The sequence below is a fragment of the Rhinolophus ferrumequinum genome, chromosome 3, assembly GCF_004115265.2.
Source record: "Rhinolophus ferrumequinum isolate MPI-CBG mRhiFer1 chromosome 3, mRhiFer1_v1.p, whole genome shotgun sequence".
Classification (NCBI taxonomy): domain Eukaryota; kingdom Metazoa; phylum Chordata; class Mammalia; order Chiroptera; family Rhinolophidae; genus Rhinolophus; species Rhinolophus ferrumequinum.
The window spans coordinates 61913769-61927667 of record NC_046286.1 but is presented as its reverse complement, the minus strand read 5'-3'; the positions used below and the strand labels follow the sequence as shown (position 1 = coordinate 61927667).

The following is a 13899-nucleotide window of genomic DNA, read 5'->3' as shown; positions in this document are numbered from 1 at the left end:
TCTTTTGAGACTATTCTGTCAGGTTTTAGTTTTAGTATCCATGTAAGCTTAACTAGCCTGTTCTGCCAAACACCATTTCCTAAACAGTAGATTCTTGCCATTGCAAACTGCACATACATACCTGGAGTCTTAAGCTTACTGCAGTGAAGAAATCAGTCCTGAGAAAAGTTTGTGAAGAAAATGCAGTCTTGTGCCTGGGACTTCCGTGGCTCTCCAGAGACAAGGCTAGAAGCTCAGATATGAAATCTCACGGCACCTTGCTGGTCCCCAAGATGACCCACTGTGGCAATTTCTCACTGAAAGTCTGCCTGGACTGCTGACCTATACACTTCACAGGAGCATAGGGCCATACCTGTTGTTCACATTTATGCTTCCACCTCTTAGCACACTGCCTACTACTAGTACATGCAGTACTCAACTAATATTTGTTGGTTGTGGAAAGGAGCTGGACAATTTCTCTACCCTTCTGAAGGCAATAGAGAGATTGAGCCACATAGACCAACATGGGCCTTGTCACCCACTTCCAGGTTCCCTCTTTACCCTCCAAGGCTAGAGGGGAATGTTGGTGGGGAGGGCATACTACATATCAAAGGGGTGACTTAAAATATAGAGCCTCTTTGAGCGGTCTCAGGTAATTTAATCTGTTCCTTTAAGGGGTGGGGGGGTCACATGGTGAGTCTGCAAAAAACCGTTTGGTGACGCTAGAAAAAAGAAATTCCTTTTTGAGAAACTTTTGAGAACATCCAAGTTTCATATATGTCAGTTTGTGTGGAACCTCTGATTAAATCTTCTGAAGGCATTTGAAGAGCAATGGCTTTTTTTCTCTAGGACTTCTCAAGGGACTGAAGATTCTGCACCCAGTGGCATAATTTTAAATTCGACCTTCCTATTCTTCATTATTTACAAAACAAACAGATATTGAGGGTGTGATGGAATCCCTCTTCTGTGGCTTTTATAGCTACTTCTCTCATCTCCCCAAATACTTGAGAGGTGCTTTGTAAAATAGTATTTAGACTTAACATCATTCCCTTAACTTATCTAGAAGATTAAATGTCAAATATATAAAGGCAACACCAGCTTACCAGCTATTGTTGATGGAAATAAGTTGTTTGCAAATTATGTTAAGGGGAAGTCCAAAGTTATTGCTACCCTCTGGACGGCCTTCTTGCCAAAGCCTTTGGACATACTCACGCTGATGCTCTATCTAGAAATGTAGCATAAAAGTTAGAATTAGAAAAGTTAAACTTTCCCATGGATGTGAGTTATGAGCCTTGGCATGAGAAAAACATCAGCCCTGTGCAGCTCTTCATTATTTGACTAATTTCTGCCCAGACATAATTTTGAGGATCCACTAATACACGAACACACCGGTCTCTGAGTCTGAGCCAAGAGTCAGCCATAAAAAGCAAAGGTAACCAACTTCAGACAGTCTTAAAAGGCACAAGAAAACTTTTTGTCAAATAATTGACTACATGAAAAAAATTCTGACCAGGCCTACGGTAAATGTACTGTAACAATCTTTATTTCCTACCACTTGCTTTTCCCCAGAGGACATACATGGTGATTGTTCCCTTTAGTGTCTTAAAAATAGTCACAACATTTAAAAAAAAATAAGCATAATTTTATACATCAATGCCTAGTAAAGGGATATGCTTAGTTCTTCTTTCACTATGGATAAACTATAATCTAATGAAAACAGGTTGTCCATTCTTTGTGGCCCATTAAATGGAATTAGGGTTGGAAACCTCCTTTGAAGACTGTAGTTGTGCTTGGATTTCAACAATGCACACGAGCTTACAAACAAACATGCTGTACATGCCACCCGCGAAAACCCAGTTCCTGGACCCACAATGAAAGGAAGAGATTATTTTCACTTCCGGCCATGTTTTCCATACTCTTCTCATACATAGTACTTTTAAGCCCAACTGTACTCACGTGCTGGTTTAGGATGCCCCTCACTAGCTGCAGGTGAAGCCGCAGGCAGGTGCACTCGTCTTGGTAGGCCTTAATGAAATATGGGTGGCTGAGGTCAAACCTTGGGCACCTGTGCATGATGTCAGCGATCACTTGCGCTAAGGCAAACCTCTCCTCCGGGTCCAACACATGCTGGTAGGCTTCAAAGTAACTGTCGAGAAGCTGAGAGTAAGGTTAAGAGTCAGGAAGCAGCAGAGGAAGCTGGGGGCACAGCAAAGAGACATAAGGCCCTACCCACTCCATGCTTCACAAAGACCCTGGGCACCAGGCAGGAGAGACACAGCGCTGAACCTCCAGGTATGGGCCTGGTGTGGGCAGCTGCAGCACCAATGCAACGCAGAACAATTAGTAAACCTACAGACAGAGTTAGGGAGGGTGAGGGAAAGAATATTCATTTTGCCTCTGTCCCCTGTTAACCCTGTTCTCTCCAGAGAAACGGGGGGTTACATAATGAATAACATAACATCTAATAATTATAAGCTCTAATGACAGTGCATTCAGTGTTGCTCCATCAAATATATTTATTTCCCACACCTTTCTTCACAGACACATTCTCCCTCCCCCATTTTACTCCATCGCCAAATGTAGGCAGGCAGCCCCCTCCCCGTCCTCCACCCTCAGCCCCATGTCTGACCCCCTTTCTATAATAGCCTGCCCCAATTTCACCTATGTAGAAATGATGGGCGGTGATGTAGGATGGATGGATGGCTGAGGGGGCAAGTTCCCCCACATACAAAGGCATTTCTCCCACACTGGACTCCACTATGAAAAGCCTGGGGTACAGAGCTCTCAAAGGCATTGAGGGGGCTCCTTTTCTCGTAGAGTTCATACAAGTCTTTTCTAAAAACCAAAGCAAGTTTCCAGACACTATGATTGAAGAGGGTTCTTAGTGTGGGATTCAGAAAGAGATGCTCTTTATTTTGCTTTTACATTTATTTGTCTGTGGGCTTAAGGAATTTCTGATCTGTGTGTAAGTTCTATTTGTATGTAATTACTCATGGTGCTAATCATTAAAAGCTCTTTAGAGATCACCGGGCTGGACTCCCAAACAGGAACCTAGCAAGATAAGGAAGTAGTTCTGAACAACGTAATTACTGTTTTGGGGTTGTTTTACAACCTTTGTTGGCCTTAGACACTCTTATTTTTTGGAGACCCTGTCCCACATTTTAGTAAATATATTAAAATGTACTCACATCCCAATCAAACTGTTTTCTGTAAAAATGTTAAATGATATGTATAATTTTGGTTTTCAGATCATTTGGCTACAAGCAACACAATTAATGATTGGCTATGATTTCTGGGCAGTATATACTTGGGAATTCTTATGAAGTGAGAAAATCTGCTCTATAAATTTCAAGAGTAATGAGATGTTCATAAGTGGTCAATTAACAAAGTTTTTATACTTTACAGACATGTAATTAAGCATGTATTGATGTCTATTTTGTGTGTTTTTTTAATATTTTGGAGTAATGCATTTTTCCCCCCTCAGATCTCAAACATTTTCAGTGGTCCCTGAAAAGCTTTTAGAGCCCAGACATCTAGTCTATATCACTGGATGGATACATTGGCTCTGACTGGAAGCTTCTGAACTTTTATTGCCACTGGTCTTACTATGGAATGAATTCCTTTCCTCTGCCAAACTAATCCAACACATCTTCCCTCAGAGTTTTAGCTCAAGATGTCTCTCCCCAAACACTCTTCTTTGACTACCTAGCTCCTCTCATGGAGGTTTCATGCTTCTGAAAGGTCTCATCTCCTATTGCAGCCATATCACCAAAGGAACAATGCATCTGCCCAGTGTGTGCATTAACTGGGAGCAACAAGTGAATTGCTGAGGTCGCAATTTCTACCAACCCGACAGCCTAGAACACTTTGAGATGCCTTAGCGAAAGAGTGTGTTTTGTGTCCTTGGGTGTCGCTCTTCCTGGTGGTTTGAGGCCAGGAAATCAGCCCTCTTCTCAACAAACTAAGGCTTTTCCTAAAAGGAGACAAGGAGCCTCTTTCATTGTGGGGAGTCCATAGCTAAGAATGCAAAACCAGAAAGAACTGAGACGGTGTAAGCACTATTTGACGACAGGAGGCAACAGTGCGGAAGGCAAAGTGAGGTACAGGAACCAAGCAGCACGAAGAGCCTGCAGTGCCTCCGTCTTGCCAATCATGGCTTCCCAGGCTCCCAAGGGAGGTGAACAGTTGAGAATCAACAGCAGACTAGGAATCAAATACTCCCTTATTCATAGACAGCCAGTCCCTGAGGGTTTCAGTGCTAAGGCTCAGAGAGGGAGAGCCTGGGGCACTTTATTTAGCATCCGATTTTGCAGTATGTCCTTTGGGAAACATTGGTCTAAGGGACCTTGGTGCCAACCACAGGAGGCTGATAGCTCAGGACACACTGCACGCCACAGGTTAGACACTCCCATGTCTCAGAACGTGAGATGAAGGACATAGAGATTGCCTTGCCTTGCAGGGTGGTCTAGATTACCTTGTCCCATCCACAGAGCCCTACTCTAGAATAACATTCAATTATTAAATAGCAGAAGACAAAGCAGAAACGAAGGAGTGACTCGGAGGGGTAAGATGGTGGTCACTCAATATAGCTTAGGGGGAGGTTAGGAAAGCAACAATTACTTCCCTAAATCATTCTGGACTAACCTGAATCTTTTTGGCTGGGCTAGGGCAATTCCAGGAGCTAGTTTGTGGCATTTGTATCGCCTTGACCTGTTTTTGTACAAAAAGCCCTATTGTTTGGTTGTTTGGCAGGGGAAGTTCCTGGGGAGGGTTCTTGCTGGTAATTCCAATCTGGTGATCCTAGGTTGCAGAGGCTGGTGCTAAATCACCAGACTCACTTTTGTTGTTGATAGGATTGCCAGGTTTAGCAAACAAAAATACAGGTCATCTTGTTAAATTTGAATTTCTGATAAACACTGACTACTTTTTTAGTATAAGTGTGTCCCAAATATTGTCATATTTTACCTGGCAACCGTACCTCTTGAGAAGGAAAACGCAGCTGCCTTTTTAAATTGATAAGGCTTTTTTCAAGCTTTGGCCTCAACATCGAGAAGCTTTCAGATGGACCCTTGCATAATTTTATTATGAATTCTTTCCCTACAGGGGTAGGACTGTGATCTTTCCACCTCACAGGTTCTATTTATTATGTTTGCTAACTGGCCCATTTCCATTTAAACTCTGGGCTGGTATTTGTCTAAGGAGTCTTCCTAGCCTGTCAAATGTCACCTGTGTGTGTCCAAGGCCAACTCTCAGGCAAAACAATTAGTGGTACACACTAATGGTAGGTATCAAATATTGGAGGAAATAGAAAAATAGCCAAAATGAATACTTTCAAACCTTACTGTGTTTATACTAGTTTTACCTCAAACTTTTTTTTTTTTTTAATTTCTCAGGTTTAAAAAATTAAAAAAAAAATAGTAGTTTAGGTCAAATGAAAGCACAAAACAGAAAATCAATGCTAGATGCAACCTGTCATAGAATTTTTTTTTTTCCTTAGTGCTCCAAACACTAATTCAAATTACCCTGAAAATGTGTCTTCTGGTGGCTGTGGAGAGAATGAGCAGTGGGTACAAGTGTCACTTAGGAGCCGGTATAGCTGATGTCTGGCTTCTCTAAGAGTCCCTATGTCTACCTAAACTCACACCAGCTAAAATTTTATGAGTGTTCATACATAATCTGGTTACTTAAGGACTTAAGACAACCCAATGTGTTACGGCAATTCTGAACTCTAGTGATTCCGATATATTTAACAATCAAAAACAGCTGAGGAAACTTGGCAGTAGAAACAGTGCTGGGGGAAATCAATTGTACTCTAGATAAAAATCTGTTTATCCATTAAAAATAGGCTCTTTTGACAGCATTTCTGATTTAGAAGGCTACATTTTACAGTTTTGGCACAGATAGCTCAGTTTCTATTGGGGAACTTATTCTCAGGCTAGAAAAGAGGGAGATGTTTGCAATGATTGTTTTAAGTTAAAATAATTTCATGTACCACAGAAGAAACTAGTGGGCAGCCCTGGTAGCTTAGCACAGAATGAACCTCAGGCTGAAATGTGGACAAATTGGTTTGTTTTTCAGTCCTCTCTCTATCCTTCTACTTTTTTCTGCCAATGAGTCCACCTGGGGCCTCCATAGGAGGCCTAGAAGCACTAAAAAGGAAGGTGGAAAGAGAGAGTACAGAAGAGGGGGGCTGTGTAAAATTCATGTCTGGACCAACAAACATGTTGAGTTTTAGGATTCTGTCTTATTTACATTGAATGCAGCCTTTCCAGTTACTACACTACGAATCTAAATCTCTCATTTATTCAGTTGACCAAAGTAAGGTTCTCACTGGCAGATGAAGGTTGCAGATGCAAACTCTGTAGAGGCCAGTTGTCTTTGAAAAGAGGAACAGTTTTCAAAGCCCAGGGCCTGCACCCTGTAAAGCCCAGCCAACTGTTTTCAAAAATTGGGTGACCTACATCTCCATGAGCAACAGAGCAGAGAGCAGATGAAATGGTAAACCATCTATTCTACTAGAAAAACAATTCAAAGAAAACATTTCCATTTCCCCATCTTCTGACCACAGCACAGTGCACTGTAACCTGGCTTCCGCCCCTGTCACTCTGCTGAGAGTCCCACAAGCCGGCCATGACCACCTGATGGCTGACCCACCACCTGGCTTTCAGGACTCATCTTTCTTGGTGTTTCGCTGCACTCCACACTCATAACTATTCTTCTCTACTAGTTAAGACACTCCCTTCTTCCCCCCAGTTGGTTTTCATAACACTATTCCTTCCTTTTCTTCTCCAGTCTCCTTGGCTATTCTTTGTTCCTCTCACGGATTCTTATTCCATGACCTTTCCATTAAAGGTAAGTGTTACCCAGGGAACCATTTCAGACATTGCTGGCTTTTTTTAGTCAGTTTGACTCATTACTGTGATTCAACTTCCACATTGATACCTTAGCTCATACCTATTCCTGAGTTTCAAAACTACAGCACCCACAAAATACTCACACCTGGATTTTAGCAAACTCTCCTTACATGCCTCATGTCCTAGATACAATGTTATTGTTCCCTCTAAATGTCCCTCGTCCTGCATCTGTTTCAGTTAATAGCCTCCTCCCTGACCCTGAGGAAGTCATTTTAATTCTACTCTTATTCTCTCACTCCAACATCCTGTCTTCAAATCCTGCATTCCAGTTCTACAAAGTGCTCTCAAGTCTGCTCCGCCTTCCTAGTCTCATTATTACACCCCTAGTGTGGTTCCCCTCCTAACTCTTCAAGTCCCTGTTGTCATAACTGCACTTCTTTTCTCCGGGAGCTTTCTATTTCAATCCATTCTCCACACTGACACCCAAACAGCTATGATATGAAAATAAAGCTATGAGGAGAACAGTAAAGATGGCAGAATAGGTAAATGCCGTGCCTGCCACCTCCCGTAACAAAATTATAGAACAATCAACCTCGAGAATCATCTAAAAACCAGCTGAACAGAACCCCTATAACTAAGGTCATAAAGAAGAGGCCACACTGAGACTGATAGGAGGGGCAGAGATACAAAACAGGCTGACCCCAAACCCAACGTAGTGGTTGAGCATTGGGAGGGACATCTCAGTGGCAGAAGTCCCCCATGAAGAGTAAGGGGTCCCAGCCACACACCAAGCTCCCCAGTCCAGGGGTCGTGAGCCAGGAGCAAGAGTCCTCCCAACATCTGGCTATAAAAATCAGAGAAGACTCTGTCCCTCACAGTGAGACAGAAGGTGGCTTGAAACCCAGATGTCCTCTTAAAAGACCCACACACAGACTCACTCCCTTGCATGAACTCACCCTGGGCACCAGCAGAGGGTCGGCAACTTAAGAGGCACCAGAGACATACTGGAAAAGATTGAGTTGTGTGGTTCAAGGTGAGGGCTAGAGGGACAGCTGCCATTGTCCCTGTGTGGAGCCTGCCTCATGTGTAGCCTACAGGTAGACACCATCTTTCCTGTGTTGAACCTTCCCCAAAATCTGAGACCGCATGGGCCCGGTGAACTCTGCATGTGCCCCACATTGGTGACTCCCTGGAACCCTGTCCTGCCCAGCAAGTACAGCATCACCGGCGGCCCTCTCAGCTTTTGGGCGACCAGCCCTGTCCTATAAACTGCAGGAGGCTTATTCAGCAGCAGATGGCCCATGGCAGCCTGGGAAGTTTTCAGTGGTAGGTGGTCAGCCCCATCTCATGCTGCAGCCCTTCTTGGGTGCTTCTCAGGAATCTATTGGCATGAGGTGAGTGGCAGCTAGCCATAGTGTTCTCTGGGCATTTTTCAGAGTAGACACAGGCTTAGTACTGGCACAAGAACTGAATCTGCATTAATTTTGTGAAAACCACCAGCCCCACCCCAGTGACTTCCTGGGTACCCACCCCAACCAACTCTGGTAGCGTTGCTGGAGGCACAATCAGCACTGGTTCAACTAGCCCTGCCCACACTGTTAAGGAGGCTCTTTCAGCAACTGAGCCTTAGAGGCAGCTGACAGGTGGCAACAGGACTAGAGGTACCCTGGGACTTTTGCTCAACTTCCCCAGGCCCAATACTAGTGGCAGTCAACCTTGGTTCACAGCAAGGCCACCCCCACATGCCTTGAGGTCCAGCAAAGGCAGCAACCAACTGCATATAGCTTTGTAGCTCCTACCAGGTAGCCCTGGGCCAGTCACAAGCAAGGCTGAAATTGACCTGCATGGGAGCCCCTCTCAGGAGACACCAGAAGCAACACACCCAGAGGCTGGCCTTAGACCACACGAGAGCACTACCTGGTTAGCCACACAAGATACATGCCCAAAGGCTGGTCTCAACAGGCACAAGAACCCACTGGGGCAAATCCTCCTCTGAAGGGTCAGTGCCCCCACAGCAGCTCATATGTTGTAGGCATAGCCAATCCTCACAGGTCAGTGAGCTTGAGAGTCAATTCCACCCATTGATGTGCCAAAAGCAATCAAGGCTCAACTACAACAGGAGGGCATACACAACACATACAAGGAACACTCCTGGAACACAGATGACCCGGCACAGGTGACCAGGGAGACCACACCACTAGACCACACAGACACCTACTACATAAGGCCATCCAGCAAAGATTGAGAGACGTAGAAGATCTACCTAATACACAGAGGCAAGCACAGAGAGGCAGCCAGAATGAGGAAACAAAGAAACATGTCCCAAATAAAAGAACAGGAGAAAACTCCAGGAAAAATACTAAACGACATGGAGGCAACGAACATACCAAAGACAGAGTTTAAAACACTGGTAAGAATGCTTAAGGAACTTAGTGAGAATTTCAACAAAGAGATAGCAAGCATAAAAAAGGACACAGAAGCCATAAAAAAGAACCAGTCAGAAATAAAGAATACAATAACTGAAATGAAGACTATACCAGAAGGAATCAACAGCAGATTAGATGGAGCAGAGGCTAGAACCAGCGATTAAAAGACAAAGTAGCAGAAAACACCCAATCAGAACAACAAAATGAAAATAAATAAATTAATTAATTAAATGAAAGGACCTTTGGGACAAAATCAAGCACATCACAGGAGTACCAGAAAGAGAAGAGAGGGAGCAAGTGATCGAGAACATATTTGAAAAAAATAATGACTGAAAACTTCCTAATCTGGTGAAGGAAATAGACATACAGGTCCAGGAAGTGCAGAGTCCCCAACAAGATGAACCCAAAAAAGGCCTATACCAAAATACATTATAATTAAAATTGCAAAGGTTAAAGACACAGAGAAAATCCTAAAAGCAGCAAGAGAAAGACAACTAGTAACTTATAAGGAAGCTTCCATAAGACTGTCGGCTGATTTCTCAACAGAAATTTTGCAGGTCAAAAGGGAGTGGCAGAAAACAGAAAACATTCAAAGTGATGAAAAGCAAGGTCCTACAACCAAGACTACTCTACCCAGCAAGGTGATCATTTAAAATTGAAGGTGAGATAAAGAGGTTCCCAGACAAAAAACGCTAAAGCAATTCATTACCACCAAGCCAGTATGACAAGAAATGTTAAAAGGAATTCTTTAATCAGAAGATAGGAGAAAACAAATGAACAAATATAAAAAATACGAATAATAAAATGGAAATAACTATGTACCTATCAGTAATCACCTTCAATGTAAATGGATTAAGTGCTCCAATCAAAAGACATAGGGTAGCTGAATGGATAAGAAAACAAGACCCATACATATGCTATCTACAACACCTTAGATTGAAAGACACACATAGGCTGAAAATAAAGGGATGGAAAAAGATATTTCATGCAAATGAAAACAAAAACAAAAAACAAACAAAAAAACTGGGGTAATAATACTTATATCAGACAAAATAGACTTTAAAATAAAGACTATAATAAGAAATCAAGAAGGACATTACATAATGATAAAAGGATCAATCCAAACAAGAGGACATAACCCTAGTAAAGATCTATGGACCCAACAAAATAGGAGCACCAAGATATATAAAACAAAGATTGACTGACATAAAAGGAGAAATCAACAGTAATACATCATTATAAAGAACTTTAACATCCAATCGACACCAATGGACAGATCTTTCTGACAGAAAATCAACGAGGAAATGATGGTCTTAAATGACACATGAGACCAGCTGGATTTAATTGATATTTTTAGAGCATTTCACCCCAAATCATCAGAATACATATTCTTTCCCAAGACAGACCACATGTTAGGATACTAAACAAGTCTCAGTAAATTTAAGAAGATTGAAATCATATCAAGTGTCTTCTCTGACCACCATGGTATGAAACTAGAAATTAATTACAAGAAAAAACGGACAAACACATGGAGGCTAAATAACATACCACTAAACAATGAATGGATTAACAATGAGATCAAGAAAGAAGTCAAAAGATACCTTGAGACAAATAAAAATGAAAACACAATGACCCAAAATATATGGGACACAGCAAAAGCAGTCCTAAGAGGGAAATTCATAGCAATGCAGGTCTACCTCAAGAAACAAGAAAAATCTCAAATAAACAATCTAACTGTGCGCATAAGGGAACTGGAAAAAAAAACAGCAAACAAATGCCAAGTGAGTGGAAGGAAGGAAATGATAAAGATCAGAGTGGAAATAAATGAAATAGAGGTTAGTAAAACACAATACAAAAGATCAATGAAATCAAGAGCTGGTTCTTTGAAAAGAAAAACAAAATTGATAAACCTTTAACCAGACTCATCAAGAAAAAAAAAGAGAGGACCCAAATAAATCAATTTAGAAATGAAAGAAGAAGAGACAACAGACACCACGGAAATACAAAACAATTAAGAAAACAGTATGAGCAATTATACACCAACAAATTGGACAATGTGGAAGAAATGGATAAATTCCTACATGCATACAATCTTCCAAGGTTGAATCAAGAAGAAACAGATAATCTGAACTGACCAATTACTACTAATGAAATTGAATCAGTAATTAACAAGCCTCCAACAGACAAAAGTCCTGGACCAGATGGCTTCACAGGTGAATTTTACCCAACATTCAAAGAATTAACACCTATTCTTTTCAAACTATTCCAAAAAATTCAAGAGAAGGGAAGGCTCCCAAGCTCATTCTATGAGGCCATCATTGCCCTGATTCCAAAACCTGACAAAGACATTACCAAAAAAGAAAATACAGGCCGATATTCCTGATGAACATAGATGCAAAACTCTTGAACAAAGTATTAGCAAACCAAATTCAACAATACATTCAAAAGATTACACACCACGATCAAGTGGGATTTATTCCCAGTATGCAAGGTTGGTTCAATATTCCCAAATCAATTAAAGGGTTACACCACATAAACAAAATGAAAAATAAAAATTATATGCTGTATTGTGGCTTTAAATTTACCCTTGTAACTTGTTGCACCAAGCACTCCTTGCCCAACTGCTCTCACCCACCCACACACGGCATAGAGTTCTAAAGGCCATACTAAGGTCAGTTAATTTCTCTGTATTTAGCAGAGTGAGGGTTGTTCTTGACAAGACAATGAACGTCAATGGAGTCATCATTTATTCTCATATTATAAAAGCATACATTTTATAAAAAGACCTAAATTATATAGCCCTTTAACAAATTTTGCTTATAACATAAAGTAGTATCCTTCATATTTTATATTTTGTAACAAAGAACCACAGTAAAGAGAATAAAACTTATTACTCAAATTCTTACAACTAGCTGAGATTATTTAAATGCGATAATTATTCATTTTCTTGAAAGCTGCCCTAAAAGACCACTGAGTTAAAAAAAAAAAAAATTCTGGGTTTTATAAAGATGTTTAATAGAAGTTTTGTTTTCTAGGCAAAAATACCTGGCGCTTATTTTCTAGAAGAGCTGCTTCCCAAGACCACATGTCATACAGCACAGCAAATCTGTCCACTCCTGCATGGGCCCATCCCCAGTCCTGGCCAGTATTTGACTTGCTGCCCTTTTTGTGACCTGGAAGAGAGGTGGATGACAATGACCAGACACAGGCCTCTCCACAAAGCTATTCCTATTAGAAATGTGCCCTCAGGTTGTCATCTCCATCTCAAGAATGAGAAAAATGAACAGTAAGTGGGATTTCTCAGAATCAGTTAAAGAGCCATCAGCAAAGACTAGGCCCTAAATTCATATTTGTTGATTTCTAAGTCAATGGGCGTTTTTGTTTTTACTTTTTTTTTTTTTAAGCTTTTGAGATTTATTACAAGGTCATATCTCACAGAAGTGAAAATAGTAAGCTTCCCATTGTTTTTACTTTTTAAATTTAGTTTTAAAGACTAATTTTAAAAATATAATCAAATTCAGTTAACATGAAGTCTTTACTAAAATGTCCTCAAGCTTATAATTTAAAGGCAAAATAAACATTTCTCCTTCTCTAAAAACAGGTCCCTGGTGGTTTAAAACCAAATCCAGTTTAACCTGTTATTTCAATTGATGATTGCCAAGTCAAAAATTTTCAGAAAAGTTTCTAAGATATGCTTTAATTATGTTAATCACTAACTTAAATAAATAAATGTAATCATTATTCAGTAAAATATTTTCCTACTATATTAATGTTAGTTTTCACTATCAGCATTATCAGCGCTTTAAATTTTAAGTGGTCTATTTCAGAATGAAACATTAAAAAGTAATGTTTCAGGTGCTGAAGTTTGAATGTAATAATTACCAAGTGTATAATAGGTACTGAAGGAGAGAAAGACTTTGATCAGGAATTTCTCTAGCAGCAGTTGAGAAATCATTTCACAACGAATGACTATACACTTACTAGTTGAAAGATGCTCATGTGGCAAAATGACTAAGAGTTATAATCAACTTAAATTCTTAGCTGGAAATAGTTGTATCATATTATAAATTATTATCAACAAAAATGATGCATTAAAAGTAGGATAACCAATAAAGATAAAAGCTAATAGCTTAAATTAAATGCCCCAGAATGTTGGATGCCATCATTGCATTATCCCATGATTCAGGTCCTAAATGGTCTGTGGCAACAAAAGGACAAAAGGTTCAATTCAGTATTAAATTAATTCTGTTTGCGATCTGAAAGGTTAATTGTCAAACATTCCTTGAGCAGCATTTTATAACAATATGAGCATGAATTATCCTTAAGTACAGTCTAATATATTACCAAATAGCACAAACCCTTGCTGAATTTCCCTTTAGGTATTGCAGTGTATTTAGAAACTCTAAGTTCTTTCCAAATGTAATGCTAATGCTAGCATATTATTTCAAAAGAAATATTCTTACCTCACCTATTTCTAAAATTGGATGCATTTGAGTGGTGCTAGAAGGAAAAGAGAATACAGATTATGGGTTATTTGATTACCCTGAGTAATGATTTCTCCTCTGGGGCTTATATCTGGCATTTTCCTAGCCAGATCCTTCTTGTATCCTGGTGATTTTCTGTTAGGAACCCAGGGATGT

General features: G+C 40.5%; 1 protein-coding gene across 1 annotated transcript in view; it reads right to left on the bottom strand.

Moving 5' to 3' along the window:
• Positions 1 to 1987: 1987 nt before the first annotated feature.
• LOC117020906 (putative uncharacterized protein C6orf183) overlaps positions 1988 to 13899 on the bottom strand; it is a 51460-nt gene continuing 39548 nt past the window's right edge. Inside the window, exon 15 of the mRNA XM_033103708.1 lies at positions 1988 to 2136. Within this exon, the coding sequence (XP_032959599.1) occupies positions 2117 to 2136 (20 nt within the window). The 3' untranslated portion in view covers positions 1988 to 2116. The remainder of the gene's footprint in view (positions 2137 to 13899) is intronic.